At 33.1% G+C, this 16,647-nt stretch overlaps 3 protein-coding genes across 3 annotated transcripts; 2 read left to right on the top strand and 1 right to left on the bottom strand.

The window, feature by feature from the left end:
• Positions 1 to 3,814: 3,814 nt before the first annotated feature.
• Positions 3,815 to 6,954, top strand: LOC145568167 (putative inorganic phosphate transporter 1-7). The gene is made up of 3 exons (XM_081627609.1): positions 3,815 to 4,008; positions 4,996 to 5,603; positions 5,752 to 6,954. Exons 2-3 carry the CDS (start codon positions 5,026 to 5,028, stop codon positions 6,758 to 6,760), a joined length of 1,587 nt encoding a protein of 528 aa, XP_081483735.1. The 5' UTR covers positions 3,815 to 4,008; positions 4,996 to 5,025; the 3' UTR covers positions 6,761 to 6,954.
• Positions 6,955 to 7,802: 848 nt separating this feature from the next.
• LOC145568166 (actin-depolymerizing factor-like) lies at positions 7,803 to 10,646 on the bottom strand. The gene is made up of 3 exons (XM_081627608.1): positions 10,432 to 10,646; positions 9,044 to 9,309; positions 7,803 to 8,159 (listed from the first exon to the last, which is right to left on the bottom strand). Exons 1-3 carry the CDS (start codon positions 10,444 to 10,446, stop codon positions 8,009 to 8,011), a joined length of 432 nt encoding a protein of 143 aa, XP_081483734.1. The 5' UTR covers positions 10,447 to 10,646; the 3' UTR covers positions 7,803 to 8,008.
• A 2,495-nt stretch (positions 10,647 to 13,141) lies between these two features.
• LOC145568165 (uncharacterized) lies at positions 13,142 to 16,592 on the top strand. Its single transcript, XM_081627607.1, has 7 exons — positions 13,142 to 13,293; positions 13,389 to 13,483; positions 14,466 to 14,566; positions 14,979 to 15,048; positions 15,789 to 15,816; positions 15,904 to 15,964; positions 16,232 to 16,592. The coding sequence occupies exons 1-7, from the start codon at positions 13,281 to 13,283 to the stop codon at positions 16,323 to 16,325; spliced, it is 462 nt and encodes a 153-aa protein (XP_081483733.1). The 5' UTR covers positions 13,142 to 13,280; the 3' UTR covers positions 16,326 to 16,592.
• The last annotated feature ends 55 nt before the right edge of the window (positions 16,593 to 16,647 follow it).

The following is a 16,647-nucleotide window of genomic DNA, read 5'->3' as shown; positions in this document are numbered from 1 at the left end:
ATTAGTGTTTTGAAAGTTCAAAGAAATCATAATTATATACTCCATCCGTTTCAATATGATAGTCCCATATGAAATCAATCACATAAAATAAGAAAAGAAGAAATATTTGGAATCTAACATTAAAGTAATAAACAATTCATAAATAGTTTTGCCTAATTTAAATTTTTTGATTTTTTTAGGAAAATATTAGCCATAATTGCATAAATTAAGGTAGTAATTTCTTTATTTAGAGTCATATCATCAATTCACAATAAATTAATCTAACCAATCAGAATTTAATATGTATAAAAATAGGAAATAAAAACTAAGTTAAAAGTGGAATACATTTAATATGAGTAGATATTTTTAAAACACCCAAAATAGTATATGAGACTAACAAATTGAAACAAAGGGAGTACTTAGGGCCTGTTCATATTTACTGAACTGAGCTGAACTGAACTGATTGGAGCTGAACTGAACTGAACTGAACTGATTGGAACTTAACTGAACTGAATTGAGCTGAAATGAATATTTTATGTGAGAGGGAAATTAAGAGCTGAACTGAACCGAACTGAACTGAACTGAACTGATTGGAACTGAACTGAACTGAACTGAACTGATTGAAGCTAAACTAAACTGAACTGAAATTAAGTAAATGTGAACAGGCTCTTAATAGGTTAAAATAATACTAAAACATAAGAGCAAATTGTTTTCTCTTTTATTTTACATTACATGTAGATTAATCTAGGAACCTCAACTTTTAACTATTTGGTTTTGGCCCTTGAGTTTGGGGCTAATGCCTAATGATACATTGGAGTAGTCAACAACAAAACTTATGGCAGGCACATGGATTCAAATTGAACTTTTCTACATGGAGAGAGATACAGATACTTAGTAATATGATGAAAGGGAAGTATGCAATAATGTTAAGTCTTGTACATACTATCTATATGTATTTGTTTGGGTTTAGAGAGTCACAAGGGCAAGTGGTGGGAAATTGAGAATCGATTCCAGGATCTAGTGGAATTGAGAGGGACACTCTAACCACTTAAGCTATACTTAGTGGCAGATCCAGGATTTTATGAGGTAAAGTATGGCCCAGGCCTACCAACAAAGAGGGTAAAGTATGGCCAATGGCCTTAGTTTCTTTAGTCCATTCTTTATGTGCACTCTTTGAAGGTAGTACGTTCTTTACTCATAATACGAAGTATGTAATAGAAGGATCTTGTGAGGTAAAGTATTCCCTTTGATCTTTTTTCCCTGTTTTTTTGCCCCATTAAACTTTGCACGGTCTCTAAAACGCATCTTGTAACGTAAATAACTTTATTTAATTTCTATACGCGTAAAAATTAAAAAAAACTTGATATTAATAAAATATACAATGAGACAAATCCATCCAATAAGATCCTACATTATGACTATATTACCTCTTATCGATTAATGAGAATTTATAATCAAGGTTTTTGAAGTTTGACCCCATTTTTTACAATGGGGCAAAAAAATAGGGACAGAAGGAGTATGTAATAAGTATGGCCAATGACTTTAGTTTCTTTATAATTTTGTTATTGAATTCAATAAAACTACTCTTTGAAGGTAGTTCTAGGTCTGTTCAGTTCACCTCATTTTCACTTATTTCAGGTATAATAAGTTCAGATAATTTTAATTCAAGAAAAATAAGTTCTGATAAGGGTTATTCAATTATGTATAAATTAAGTAAAACTAAAATAAGTATTAATAAGGTCTAATAAGTTCAGATAAATTCGAATAAGATAAAATAAGTTCATCGAAGTAAAACCAGATGTATAAAACACATAACCCAAAAGCAATCTCTCGCCTCTCCTCTCCTCTTCTCTCCTCCTCTCTTCTAGGTTTTCTCCAAAATCTTGGTAGTTTAGGTCGGAAATAGTCTAACTTCTTCGGAAATTAGTCTATTTCCGACCCTTTTCCCAAAATTTTCTTTAGTTTTGCAATTTAGGTCTCAATAAATCTACACGAGTAAGTGTAGATACGTCCGTCTCCCTATGGCTGAGTTGTTAGTTTTTGTTAGTTTAGTTGTTTGTTTATGTTTAGGGTTTGTTTGTGTGTTAGGGTTTATCAAAAAGGTAATCATCTTTTGCCCTATTGTCAGTTCTTTGGTAAAGATTTATTCGGGATCGCAACGGTTGTCAAGTTTTCAAATGCGTCTAAGCGAATCAAATGAAAATCATCCTTACGGCTACAACAAAAAATCGTTAGACCATCTCTCCGAAAAAGTTGTATATTCCAGCGATATGTGCGAGAGATGTACCTACAGTGCAAGATTTTTTCAATGATCGTAGCTTTGATGAAGGAAACCGTAATTTGATTCAATTTTATGTATTTGTTAATGTAGATTTCATTTGTAGATGCCAAATGACTTTTTATAAATGAATTGATTTATTTAAAAAAAAAAAAAAAAGATGTATAAAACACATCACCACTCCTATATTGGATTTGAGTGCAGTAACTAGTAAGTGCCCCTATGGACTATGGTGGGTTTTGTTTCGATTTTGTTTTTTGAATTTAATTGTGCGAGATCGAAACAGAGGTCAGTCCTTCGATTACAATTAAATGGATCAGACAAAAATTTTCTTCATGACTACAACAAATTGATAGATCCCCTCGTCGAAAAAGACTGTAAATTATATCGATATATAAAAGAGGGTATGAAGAATGTACGATTTGCCACAACGATCGTAGCTTTGCTGAAAGGATGTTTTATTTGATTCCATCGTCATATATTAATTAGATTTAAATTTCTTTGTTAGTGTCGTATATATGACATTCTAATTATAAATCAATCTTTATTAATTTTTTTTTAAAAAAAATATAATTTTTGAATAGATTTTTGTAAAAGGAGAAATAACTTTGAGTATTCTTACTATTAAGGAAATTTTGCAAAATAACACCACAAAATCAAAATCGTGGCTTTTTTGTGGTGTTATTTTGCAAAATTTTCTATTATTAATATAAAAATTTGGTGAAAGTTAGAAAATTAAGTGATGTTTTTGCTCCTTAACGTGACATGGTAACTATTTTTCTTTTCTTCCGATCCCTTAAAAAAAAAAAAAAAAAAAAAAATGGTGTGACATGTCACATTGATAGCCTCTCTTTTACCCTCTCAATCTCCCCCTCACATTACTAATGCAATTAAAGAAATTACAGCAATAAGCAAACTGGAGGAGTTTATTCCTTTCAGATGCTCCAGCATTCATTATTTTATCCCTATTTCCTAACTTTGCAACAAACTTCACATTATCTAGCAAAATAATCTCTTTCCTGCCACTAAAGACGGTACAAAATCACCATGATAATAAAAGCATTAATTTCACTTAGGAACTTGACCATATTTATGGACCTACATGTACTCCATCTATTAAGTCTTGTATATATGTACGTCTGTTATAATTCTGATAAAATATGTGATTCACATAAATTTCACATAATAATACTAATAAGTATGATGTCAATATAGGTGCGCATACTAACATTATAACATAAACAACATAAGAACGTGTACCAAATGATATACTCTAAAATTGTTTTTTTTTTAAAAACTAAATAGAACTTATCCGTACGATATAAACAATCTGTCACTTGATCAGTCGATCATAACATATAACCAAAAAGTGGAAAAATAAGTACATGAGTGAAAAGGAAAGAGAGATTGCGTAGCATTAGGTGGTAACTTAATTAGGTTGACTAATTAGAACGAGAAAGAAGGGAATATCCTTTAAACTCTAAGTGGAAGATACCATTTGAAGTTGTTAATTAAGCCCTGAAATTTGGCAACTATCATATAAATATACATCTCTGCGTTGTCCTCTTCTCCCATCTCTTTTCCCCATCACATAAATCAAGCAAAATTGTTTTAAACTAAACCTTTTTTTAAAAAAAAAAAACACATTATTTTAAGATCTAACCCTTTCTTTTGTTGTTTTTCTTCACTTATTTTTGTCAGCCTATTTGGAACTGTACGTCAGCAACCTTAGACTAACAAATTCATTTCAGGTTTGTATTATTTTAAATTTTTAATATTTAAAATTCTTAATAATTTGTAGAGTTACTTCTTGATTTATTATATTTATATTGTATTATATTGAATTGTTTAATATGATGATGTGTTAATATATATTGTTAAAAAATGAGATCTTTGATTTGTCGTTACATGTATATTTGTGATGTGACAAATGAATGATGTGTTAAATACAAATATTTGAAGTTTCCAAATATTTGGGAGAATGAAGATTAAGATATTTCATCGTTCAGGATTGAATAATACTTATTGATAATTTCTTTTAACATTATGATTTGATTCACAAACTAGATCTGTACGATCTATCTTAATTAGTTATTCATAGCTTTGGTTATATGAGGGTGTTTCGAGTTTGGAGTCTTTTGACTGAAGTATTAAATATGCATGCATAATCTCACCTATTGATCATGGAATGACGATAAAATTAAAGATTTATACTTGTTCATCCATAATCTCACCTATTGATCATGGAATCGCGCTAATAACTATGGATTTTAGTGTCGTGCTTGTACAGGTTAGATTTATATTCTATACGTAACAAATTATCAAATTTATGCCTCATAGAATTTGTTCGTATTTGGCTATTTTGTTCCATGTGGGAGCACACGAATAAGTAAAGTGTAGTAGGCCAGGTTTTGATATTTTCACGAGTACTTGCTTACACTTTATGAATTTTATGCTTATGATATATGAAAAGTAAATACCCAACCTTTTCTAGAACACTAAAAACAATAATATATACTCTACTTTTCAAAGTTGTTAATTAACGGTTTTATGTTACATTGGAGTGTATAGTGTGTACTCGTATAAGTGTATAGGAGACTAGGAGTTGTTTGCTTCATATTATGTCGTGTGAAATGAATTTAACTATTCGTCTGTGTACAATGTATGTAACAAGTATTCATTATATATACACATGCCTGTATTCTGTAACTAAAATTACTCGTTGGATTTTTTTTCAGGGGAAAACAACAGAGGAAGATTAAAGTGTCATGGCTAAGGATCAATTACATGTCCTAAATGCGTTAGATGTAGCCAAGACACAATGGTACCATTTTACGGCGATTGTCATAGCAGGGATGGGCTTCTTTACAGACGCCTACGATTTGTTCTGTATATCCTTAGTGACAAAACTCCTAGGACGGGTTTATTTTCACGTGCCCGGCTCCTCTAAGCCGGGCACGTTACCCCCTAGATACTCCTCGGCTATCAATGGAGTAGCCTTAGTAGGGACTCTAGCCGGGCAACTCTTCTTTGGCTGGCTCGGTGACAAGCTGGGCCGAAAAAAGGTCTATGGACTAACACTAATGCTCATGTGTCTTTGTTCCGTGGCCTCGGGTCTCTCCTTTGGGAGTAACCCGAATACTGTGATGGTCACCCTTTGCTTCTTTCGGTTTTGGCTTGGGTTTGGAATTGGTGGGGATTACCCCTTATCTGCCACCATCATGTCCGAGTATGCTAATAAGAAGACTCGTGGTGCGTTCATAGCAGCCGTGTTTGCTATGCAGGGGTTCGGGATCCTTTCTGGTGGTATATTCGCTATTTTGATCTCTGCTGCATTCGATGCTAGGTACGTATTCTTGTACACATTAACATCAGTCTGCTGATAAACAATAATGTTCATGAAAAAAAATTGCTGATAAACTTGTAAGAAAGTATGTTAGATAACGAAGTATCTAATCAATCTGACTTGAAAATGGTTGTTATATATGTCATAGGTTTCCAGCTCCATCGTATGAAGAAGATCCAATTAAGTCCACAATTCCACAAGCAGACTTTGTCTGGAGGATCATACTTATGGTTGGAGCATTACCAGCACTTATGACATACTACTGGCGAATGAAGATGCCTGAGACAGCAAGGTATACCGCGCTGGTAGCAAAGAATACTAAGCAGGCGGCTGCTGATATGGGGAAGGTATTGAATCAGGAGATCGAAGAGGAGCAGCCTCAAGGGGTGGAGAAGTTGGGGACAAAGACCGTTTGGGGTTTGTTCTCCAAGGAGTTTGCTCGACGTCATGGTTTGCACTTACTAGGAACTGCTAGTACCTGGTTCTTACTTGACATTGCGTTTTACAGTCAGAATCTGTTTCAGAAGGATATCTTTAGTGCTGTGGGGTGGATCCCTGCTGCTAAATCAATGAATGCGATCCAAGAGGTGTATAAGATTGCTCGAGCTCAGACTTTGATCGCATTATGTAGTACTGTTCCTGGATACTGGTTCACTGTCTTCCTCATTGATAGGATTGGGCGGTTTGTTATCCAAATTTTGGGGTTTGCCATGATGACAGTGTTCATGTTTGCCCTTGCAATTCCTTACAACCATTGGACTCACCCGGAGAACAGGATTGGGTTTGTCATGATGTATGCCTTAACCTTCTTCTTTGCCAACTTTGGTCCCAATGCTACCACATTTGTGGTCCCTGCAGAGATCTTCCCTGCGCGGCTAAGATCTACTTGTCATGGGATATCAGCTGCCGCTGGGAAGGCAGGTGCCATAGTTGGCGCGTTTGGGTTCTTATACTTGGCTCAGAATACTGACCCAACAAAGACAGACCAAGGTTACCCTCCAGGCATTGGAGTGAAAAACTCTCTCATTGTTCTAGGTGTGATCAACTTACTAGGGCTGTTCTTTACCTTCTTGGTGCCTGAGGCGAAGGGGAAATCTTTAGAAGAAATCTCACGGGAAAATGAAGATGATCAGGAAGAAGAACCATCCATAGTTTGAGTTTGTTCGGGATTTCTAGTGTAGTTTAAGATCAGTTTTCCAATGTCTACTGTAGTGTGATCAATGTTTCTTTCTTATTTCTCAGGTACTAGTTCTCTATGATATTAGTTGTGTTGGGTGTGCTACATTGTTGCATAAATTGTGATGAGTGTATAAGTAGGTTGTGAAGGAATCTATCGTGTTTGGTTTGTTGGAACAGGGGCTGAAAATCATTGCATTGTTTATTTTATAACATCAGCCATTGCAACTTACAGATACAGGTTCAATGCGCTGATACTTTTTTTTTTTTTTTAAAAAAGACGAGTTTCGCTATCAGGTCTGCTGTTTTTTTCAGTTCAGAACTTCAAGGTTTAGATGTTTATTTGTAAAGAAAAGTCAAGGAAATCTCTTAATGACTTAAAAATAGCAAGAAGAATGAAATACAAAATCAAGTGGTAAAACATTTGTTACCTGCTTTCAATTATTGGTGACGAAGGCAGGAGTATCTGATATCAGGCTATGTTCTTGCTAAAAATCATGTTTATTCCGTCAGCAATTAATTTCTAATGTGTAGAAACATTCCGAGCCCTTAATAAAATAAGAATTACTTCATATAAATTGTCAATTGTAAACCAAGAAAACAATCTTAAGAACCTCATAGTGATACTTCAGAGACATGTTTCTACTAGGTTTCCTCTAAGTTTGCCAAGAAAGAAGTATTTGAAGCTCTAAGTTAGCCAAGGGGATGGCATTGATATAGAACCTAATATCTCGTCAATCACCTATGATTCGAGACAGAAAAAGTTGGCCAGTTTCATACGAGGGATAAGGCTGAAAGCTGTCAGTCGAATACCGGGAAAACCATACCTGACCAAAACAGTCTTACAGATGAGACAGAAAAATAGAAAGTCTACTCGAGCCCAACACCACCTTAAAGTTAGTCTGATCTGACTCGAGTTGGGTTGAGCTGATGATAATCAGCTCTTCCCTAGGTAAAGGGCTATAAACTTCTTAATATTTTGCCACCCTAGTTGATGCCCGGATCTATGCATAAAAAACTGGATTACCGGAATAACAACATTTATAACTTCCAAGAGTTAGATCATCAATAGTTTACAAGTCAGTAAACTTGCCCTTGTCTTACAAGCAATACAGGCTAACAACAGTATATATGTCACAACAGCAACAGCCTATAAGCTTCAAGCGTCAGACCTGTTTTCGAGTTTTTCCTTCGTCAGAAAGAATTATAGCTTTATAAATTCTAATTGATTAATGTGCACGATCTTTGAGCACTTCAAGATCCATTTCCGAGGGGTCAGTAGCCTGAATTTCATAATGTACACCATCAAGCTCATGCTTAAAGTTCTCCTTTGATGTGGCGTACAGCATCTTGGCACGTATACGAGAGGTTGAAGGAGCCCTACAAGTAGATAAAACATGTAAACGATCATGCTACAAAATTTCTTCTGAAAGTCAGAATCAGAAGATCTGCACTTCTGCTGCTCGACAATCAATAAAAAAAATAAGCTGATCTAATTGTTTAATAGTCAGGCAACAAATATTTACGTAGTTTATCCTTATTAGTTGCCTAACTAGTTTGGCAAATAGAGAATTTCTAGAAGAAATGGCAATTTATGTCATAACAAAGCTTGAGCATAGAACTTCAAAAACAGTAGATTAGAGGTCATGATTCTAATGAAGCTGCTGGGTACAAACATAGTTTTTCTGGGCCAAATCAATCATATGCAAGATCAGCACACTTAAACAAACTATGCAGTATCTGACTATCTGACAGAGATAGACTAACACTATTTTTCCAGGTCAGGTGCACAATTACACCCTCACCGAATCCCTATCTAAAGGTGGCCTGTAGAAGGTGGCTAGTGGGGAATTATGTTCAGGGGAAGGGGGAAAGGAGCCTTGAACCCAGGACGACCTAAATTGTGAACTGATGGAAGCCAGGGGGTTCAACCACTAATCTCTACTCATTTCTTGTTTAAGGCTTAAAACCACACTCCAGGAAATTGCTAGCAGTAATAAATCAGACATTCATAAATCAATCCAGTTCCAGAGTTCATGTATATAGACTATATACATATAATAGCAGCAACATATATACTTAACATCCGAAGTATGAAACAGAATCAGCATCACCAGGGCATTTATCATAGTATCATCATAATTTGACCAATCAAAAGTCAATATATATTTCACAAAATTGATTCAAAGATGCAGATTCAATAATCAAATAATTGGAGGGAATGAACATGCAACTGAAGAAAAGAAATCAGGCAAAGAGCTAACCATGCAAAGAAGAAAATCTTGCTCTTTTGGCAATTGTCAGATGTCACAAAATCATAATCAAAGACTGCATATCGACAGTCATTTTCCGGTAAGGCAGCCAAAAAATCATCATAGCTTTCGGCTGGATTGCCAGTCTTCTCAACTACAACTTCTTTCTTCTTCTCATCAATCTTGAATACAACATAGCGATGATCTTTCTTCCTCTTTAGTTCTAGGAATGCATCTTTGCTATGGTCCGCGATAGACAATCCAGACAGAGAGTTAGACTGTTAAAAAACAAAACTATGATCAGACTTTCTGAACCTTAGATGATTCCATAAGAACAATAGACCAATTGCTATCAAATTCCAACAACATTGAAACATAAAATGGGCGAACAATAGACCAATTGCTATCAAAATCTAACAACATTGAAACATAAAATGGGCTAGACATAATCACTCAAGAGTATGCTAAATTAAATTCAGCCTCGGGTGACAATAATCGCGTAAACACTGTCTAAAATTGATTAACTCAGCAAGGCTGCCCTCGAAATCACAGGATAGCAATGTCAATCATCACCCGTAGTAATCAATTTTTCATATGGCAGCAGAGTTAAAACCTCATGATGAACATACACAAAGCACATACCCCATCAAAATACAAACTTCACAATACAAATTGTAAGAATTCTTATTAAAACTTGAAAAGTCCCAATTTCAGCTTTCGAAATCAACTCGAATGTCATTGTTCTGTAATACGATGTAAAAGAATATGACACCTTTTATTTTTATTTTTATTTTTATTTTTTTTGAGGCGAAAATGGAGAACACTGAACACTTTGATATTCTAAGCATAATCAAAATTAAATTGTGTAATTAACTACCAAAGAAAAACTTGTCAATTAAATCGCTCAAAATTCACAGTAAATCACAGCCAAAGTTCACAGAGATCTCAAATTCAATCAAAAACAAATTAATTGGTAATCTGGGCAAAATTTTCAACTGAATGGTAAAAAAGTCAAACCAAAATTTCGCTTTTTGTAAAATTTATTTTTACGCAAATTACTCGCATAACAAACATCGATGGCCCCCCCAAAAAAAATCATCTTTCTGCAAGAATGAACATCACAAGAAATTGGAATACTTGCAAAATGGTCAATGGTTGAAATTGAAGTATATCAATTAAATTTTGACATTAAATAAATAAAAAAATTAATAATAAATCAAAGCCTAAATTTTTTCACATAAAATTATCAAAATCATGATTAATCAGACCAAAAACCAAATAAAATTGAGAATAATCAACTCAAAATCATGGAAATTATACTTAATCGGAGGCAAAAACAAAGATTACCCATGAAAGTAAAAGCAAAGAATTAAAGATTCAGCATATAAAAAAGTAAATACCCTTTTGAAAGACATGGTTGATGAAGTTGCTTAGATTGAAGGGAAACACCAAAATCGCACGAAAGTTAGAATTTTTAGAGAGAGAAATGGGGTTTAAAGGATTGGTGATAAACTGGAGGGAAATTGGTTGTTGAAAGAAAACAAAATAAATTGAGAATTTTATGGTGTCGTGGAGTGTCCAAAAACTGACTGAAAAAGGTTCTTTCTTTTTGTTCTCTTCTTTCTTTCTAGTGAAGAATTATTATCAATGGGATGTCTTTTTTTTATTTTTTATTTTTTTATTTTTTTGAGAAAATGGGATGTCTTATTTTTATTTTTTACCCGGAGTATTTTTTTATTTTTTTGAGAAAATGGGATGTCTTATTTTAGGGTTATCAACTTACCCCATTAACGGTATTTATAATTGATTAGGTCTTGTTTAGTTTACCTTATAAAAAAAAAAATTAATATAATTGGTTATTTAATGAATAAATGTAATATTAAATCAATAAAATAAATTTTGATCAGAAAAATTATTTTTAATTTTATTACAAATAAAACTAGTTTAGCCGAATGAAATAACTTAAGTGTAGTAAATATTATGTGAAGAGAATATGATCGTAGACTCATAGATTAGAGTTGGCAAAGTTGAGAGGAAAAGAACAATTATATGACTTGTTTTTGTTGAACTAGTCTAGGATAATAGGATGTCTTGACCAATTTATTCACAATGAAAGTTGGTAAGAAGTATTGTTATTCATTCTTTCCAAAAAAAAAGAAGTATCTTTATTCATTATTTTTTTTTCCTAAAGAATTTTGCAAATAATTTTACTCTTATGTTAAGGCACGCCATTTGAGTAGTTAATGTAATAAGATGAAAGAAGTACTACCACGTATATAAATTTTTATTAAATAGATAACTGAGAAATCACATCAAACAATAAGTCTAATTTTCAACCTTCATTGACGTGAAATAACACAATATATCACATATGCGTACTCTAATAATAATTCTATATAATCTAATCTTTCTCCAATTATGTTTTGTTTAACCTATAAGAAATTAAAGCTATACAATCTCATAGACACTCCGTCCTACTACTCAAAGATTACTATCGAGTGATGTAGTCGAGGAATTTAAAAAGTTAAACTCTTAATTTGTGGTCCTCCTTTCTTAGGACTAATCTCAAATTATATACATTTTGAGAGGATTATGTTACTAGTATATATGATACAATTTGACTTTATTGGTAAGTGTTAACAAGGGAGAGTAGATTAGATGAAGATTTAATTAATCAATCGAGGGTACAATAATAGTAATTCGTAATTGCTGATGTAATTCTTAAAAGATGCTGCCAAGCTACATTTGACCTTAGTGGGTGATTGATATTATTAAAATGTTATTATGAAATTTAGAATTGACTTGAAAAAAAAGAGGGCGGTGCGTTGGAATAACGCTATAGTATGAGGTATACGAGTAGGTAACATGGCCATAGGACCAGAAAATAATGATCTAGTTTTGCAATTTGCAAATGGATGCTTGCTACCCAACAAATTATTATTGGTGAAGTCCCCCCACCGTCCTTTACCCTTTAAAAAAATAAAATCTAAATTTTTAATTATTTTTTGTTAGGCAAAAGCTAACGAATGCACCAGAAGCGTTGGATAAGCTAGCTAAAAAATAAAAAGATTAAATTAAAAATTAACATTAACTACACCGATCGACGCGTGATCTTGTCATACTTTTCCAAATTAATACTACTTTAGGTAATATTGTAAATGCTTATCCATCGTTCCGGGGGCGTTCATTAGCAACATCTTTTTTGTTATAAGGTTTTTTTTTTTTTTTTTTTTTATTTTTTTATTTTTTTTGTTGGGTTTTGTAATTCTATTTCACGAAATATTTGTAATTTTATGTACTTTGTCTTTCTCGATGTTCATCAAATATTTAGATTTTTATAAAGAGTAACTATTGTGTGATTTAGGACAATTAAATCGAACTTTTTTTTTCATAGAAAAAAAAATGACTTATTTTTTTATGATATCAATTGTTATAAAGTGAGGTAGTAGTGGTTCTATACTACACCATAGTCCATACAATTGTATTTTAGCTAATAATGAGTCAATTTGAAGGTGTCACTAATTAAATGAAGGTAAAGCCTCATGTATGTATAACTATTCCGATTTCATGGTGTAAATCTCAATAGATTAGAAGCTTAATCGCATAATACTGACGCAAGGAAGGCATTTAGCAACTTACATCCTCTTTAATTCTCTAAAGGTTACAAAATAACTCCTTAACTATATTTCTATCATCAATGTGAGAAAGGAAAACTTTTTTTTTTTTTTTGAGGAATGAGAAAGAAAAGTTCCATGACTTAAAATCCCCCAACATTTTTTACACTTTCAAGAAAAATTCTAAACTCAATTAAGCTATAACACAAGTAAACACCATGTATCTCATGCAATAAATTTACCTTCTCTCCATATACATTATCTCTCTTACAATAAATTTCACTAATTTTTTCATATATACAATATAAATTACTTTATAAACATCATGTCAAATCTCATTGTTTATTAAATGATACCAAACAAACACGTTTTATATACCATCTCTAAAACGGCCAGCGTAACACACCCACACGGCCACACATTACGACCATCAAGTTGAGTTGGGCTATAGTCTGTAACCCAAGAAATTAGGAGTAATTCTACTTTTGAAAGGCGTTTCGAAACCGGTTTAGAGTGCCCTAGCAAGTTGATATCGATCATAAATTTACATGGTACTACGAAACAAAAAACAACCTTTGGGAAAGCTCTGATCTTCTACCTGTTTTTCAAATTTTCCCCGCTAAAAAGTACCCTTTATGGAGTCAGAGGGTAAGATCAAACTCGATGAACCCTATTTCTCTACTCTTTTATTTTCTTAATTTTTCTGTAATTCTAGATTTAAATAGGTGTTATTGTCTTGTTAGGGCACCGAAATCCTACAAATCCATCTGCAGTTTTGGCTTCTCTTTTAACTAAAAGAGCTAAGATTCATGAAGAACTCAGAAACATTGAGAAACAGGTGATTTCCCCAAATCCCACATTGTATGATTTCTGGGGTTTGTGTTGATTGTTTTGTTGTTTGTTCAAGTTGATTGAATCAGTGAAATTATGGGTGTTTCTGGGGATTTTTTTTTGATTGATTTTAGTTAAATTGCCAGGATCAATTGTCTGACATGAACCAATCCAATAGGTTTGATTTACATTATATTGATCAGCCAGTGGTTGGATTCATTTGATTAAGAATTTGTATCTATTATATATTTTGTGCTTTTTTTTCTTTGTTGTTTTAAGATTCTGTATTGGAAAAACGTTGCCACTAAATTCTTCTGTAACTAATTTTGGCTATTTGGGTTGTCAAATGACTTAGTTTTTATTTATTTATTTATTTATTTATTTATTTATTTTTTTATGATCAATGAGGTACTTCATTGTCATTGAAGGTGCTTTGTGCCTTCAAATTTGTGGGATTGTTGTGTCCACTGTCAAGACTCAATAGTGTATCCTTGGAATTTGAATCTTATCTTTCTGTATTGGGTTTATTGGCTATGTAATCGCGGTGTAGGAAGTGCTTTTGTTAGAGCTCTTACATTGTGAAATATTGTAACTGCTTGTTTATGCATTTGCCAACTTTGAATTTTTAGTTGTTGGCATTGGATTTTATAAGAAAGAAAAGGCTTTAAATCCTCACCCACCCATCAAAGTGTGGCCTTGCCAACACTTTCAATAGATTAGACTTCAAGAAAGTTTTGTACCATGTGATCATAGATTGGAATGCTTAAGCCAAGCTGCTTTGATTGGTATTTGGTATATGATAATATAATCATACCCGAGTTAGTTTCTAATGATATGGCAACACTGTGGAAAGGATGTTTTACGAAACAAAGAAATTTTAGATTGTTAAGCTACTTTAATTGGTATATAATTATAAAATCATACCTCTTTCTTTGTTCTCATCATCCATTGGGGTTCTGACTGTGACAATTGTATTGTTGCAAGTGCAGGTCTTTGACATGGAGACGACTTATTTACAGGACCCTAGCCAATGTGGAAATGTATTGAAAGGTTATGATGGGTTCTTATCTACATCAAAGAGCACCACACTGTATATCCCCGAACTCTTTCCCATTATCTTTCATCTTCAGCTCCTTCTTTACCTTTATATAAATAATGACTGATGTTATTACAATATGCTTATGCAAATGACACTTTATTTTTTGTTGCATATAACACAAGAGTTCGAAATCTGATTTGTTATCATTGAATGGTTGCTTTAAGTCGAATTTCTTGACTCTTAAAGAGTGAAGCTTTAACAATTTTCTGAAATATCAGCATAGGTTTAAATATGAAGTTTTTTGTGGCAGTATGTGGTTTGTTATAGTTCCTTTTGCTTTTTGTAATTATTCATGTTGAAATCAATGTATAGGAAACTTCATTAATTTGGTCATTGATGGAGATCTTTTCACTAATAGTAGATGTGTATCAGTGTATATAATGTTTCCTGGTTCTATGTTTAGGCTGAAGAGGTCCAGGAAGTTTCAGCCGGAAGACAGGCTATTTTCTTTATCTTCAATTACCTCACCAGCAGTATGTATTTTGCATCTTACATATGGTAGCATGCTTTTTTGTTTGTTTTGAATGTCTCTTGTTGATGAAGTGCTGAGATATGACTAGAGAGACCTAGCTATTTCCCATCTGTTTGGCTGGACCTTGATACAAGATATCTCGCGTGTGAAATATTTTCCTCCAAAGTAATCTGATGAAATACTGAATGGAATTCAGTTACTAGAACTATTGCATTAGCCAATCACTAGTGGGAACTATGATGGATGTATTGTTAGCATTTAAGAAAAATATAAAAATTCTACAAAGTATATAAGTTTTTTGTTTGAGTAATACAGATTATTGTTTTTTCAGATGTTAGCATGAGCTAGAAATGATACAGAGTAGGTTTTACCATGTAACTCTGATGATCTAGTCAATTATTTTAGCATTGTGGTGATAATTAGCTGTGTTACATCGTCATGATCATTAGTTATGTTATTCAGCCCAAATTTATCAAGTTTATCATCAGCAATAAGAATTAATTCAAGAACTTCTGTATGTGATCTTTTGAAGTCATGCAGAAGAATAAAAATGATTCCAGATTGTGTGTTTCATTTATTTATCATAATGTCAGATAGAATGACAATTTCTCCTTCATGCAGCCTTTGTTCAGGAATTATATTCGTCTCTCAGACCCATATATAGGATTTTTTTTTATATATGTTCTATTTTGATGGTCGCACTAATCATCTTGTTGTGTTTATTTGCTGGTTCCACTGTAGGCAGAAGAACAAGCATATGGAAGAGAAGGTGTGCTTTTCATCTGTCATATGAGAAATTTTCTTCCCATCAGAATTTCTTAAATCATATTCTGATGCTTGCTGCGTATATTGGTAGATGGAAGATTGGAATCTGGTCCAGGTCGATACAGGGGAATGGGTGTGGTCGGAAATGGACAGTAAGTGCTACTTTTATCATGAATAGGAATAGCTGGTATAAATTTATGTGGTATATTCTTGGGTTGTATTGCTATTCACAAATCACATCTACATATTATGTTTTGTTTGCAATGTTCGTGTCATGTGTCTTTTATAGAAGTTAGAATTAGATGATTTACATTCATTGCAACTTCATGATCTTTACAATACTGCAACTTACATTTATACAGTCAATATATGCTACATCTTATTAAAATAATGCAGAGGTTTATCTGTTCAAATTACAGGGGCAAACCGAAGAAAGGCAGAGGAGCTAGAGAAGGAAAAAGAATCAAACATAATGATCAGGATTTCGATTATGATGATGATGCTGAAATGTAGCGGTTTACTACTACTCTACTACAAGAAAGATCTACTAGCTGATGTTTTCATACACTTTCTAGCGTAATGCTAAAGCAGATGATATGATAGAGAAGCGTATACAAGGACCTATGTATCACTGATCCATCTGAATACAGCAGCCAATGTATACTGCAAGTTTTTTTTTTGGTGGGGATGGGGGAGTACAGTCTCTGATGTACATGTAAATCAGAGGAATTGAAGTAATTTTCGTGGTAAAGAAAGTTTGAGATCTTAGTTTTTGGTCTGGTTTAGTCGGAGTACAAGCGAACGGTTTCTAATCTAACTTAAGCATGGGGTAAAG

Source organism: Chenopodium album, chromosome 11 (assembly GCF_948465745.1).
Source record: "Chenopodium album chromosome 11, dcCheAlbu1.1, whole genome shotgun sequence".
In the NCBI taxonomy this organism is placed as follows: domain Eukaryota; kingdom Viridiplantae; phylum Streptophyta; class Magnoliopsida; order Caryophyllales; family Amaranthaceae; genus Chenopodium; species Chenopodium album.
This window is presented reverse-complemented; position numbering and strand designations above follow the sequence as displayed.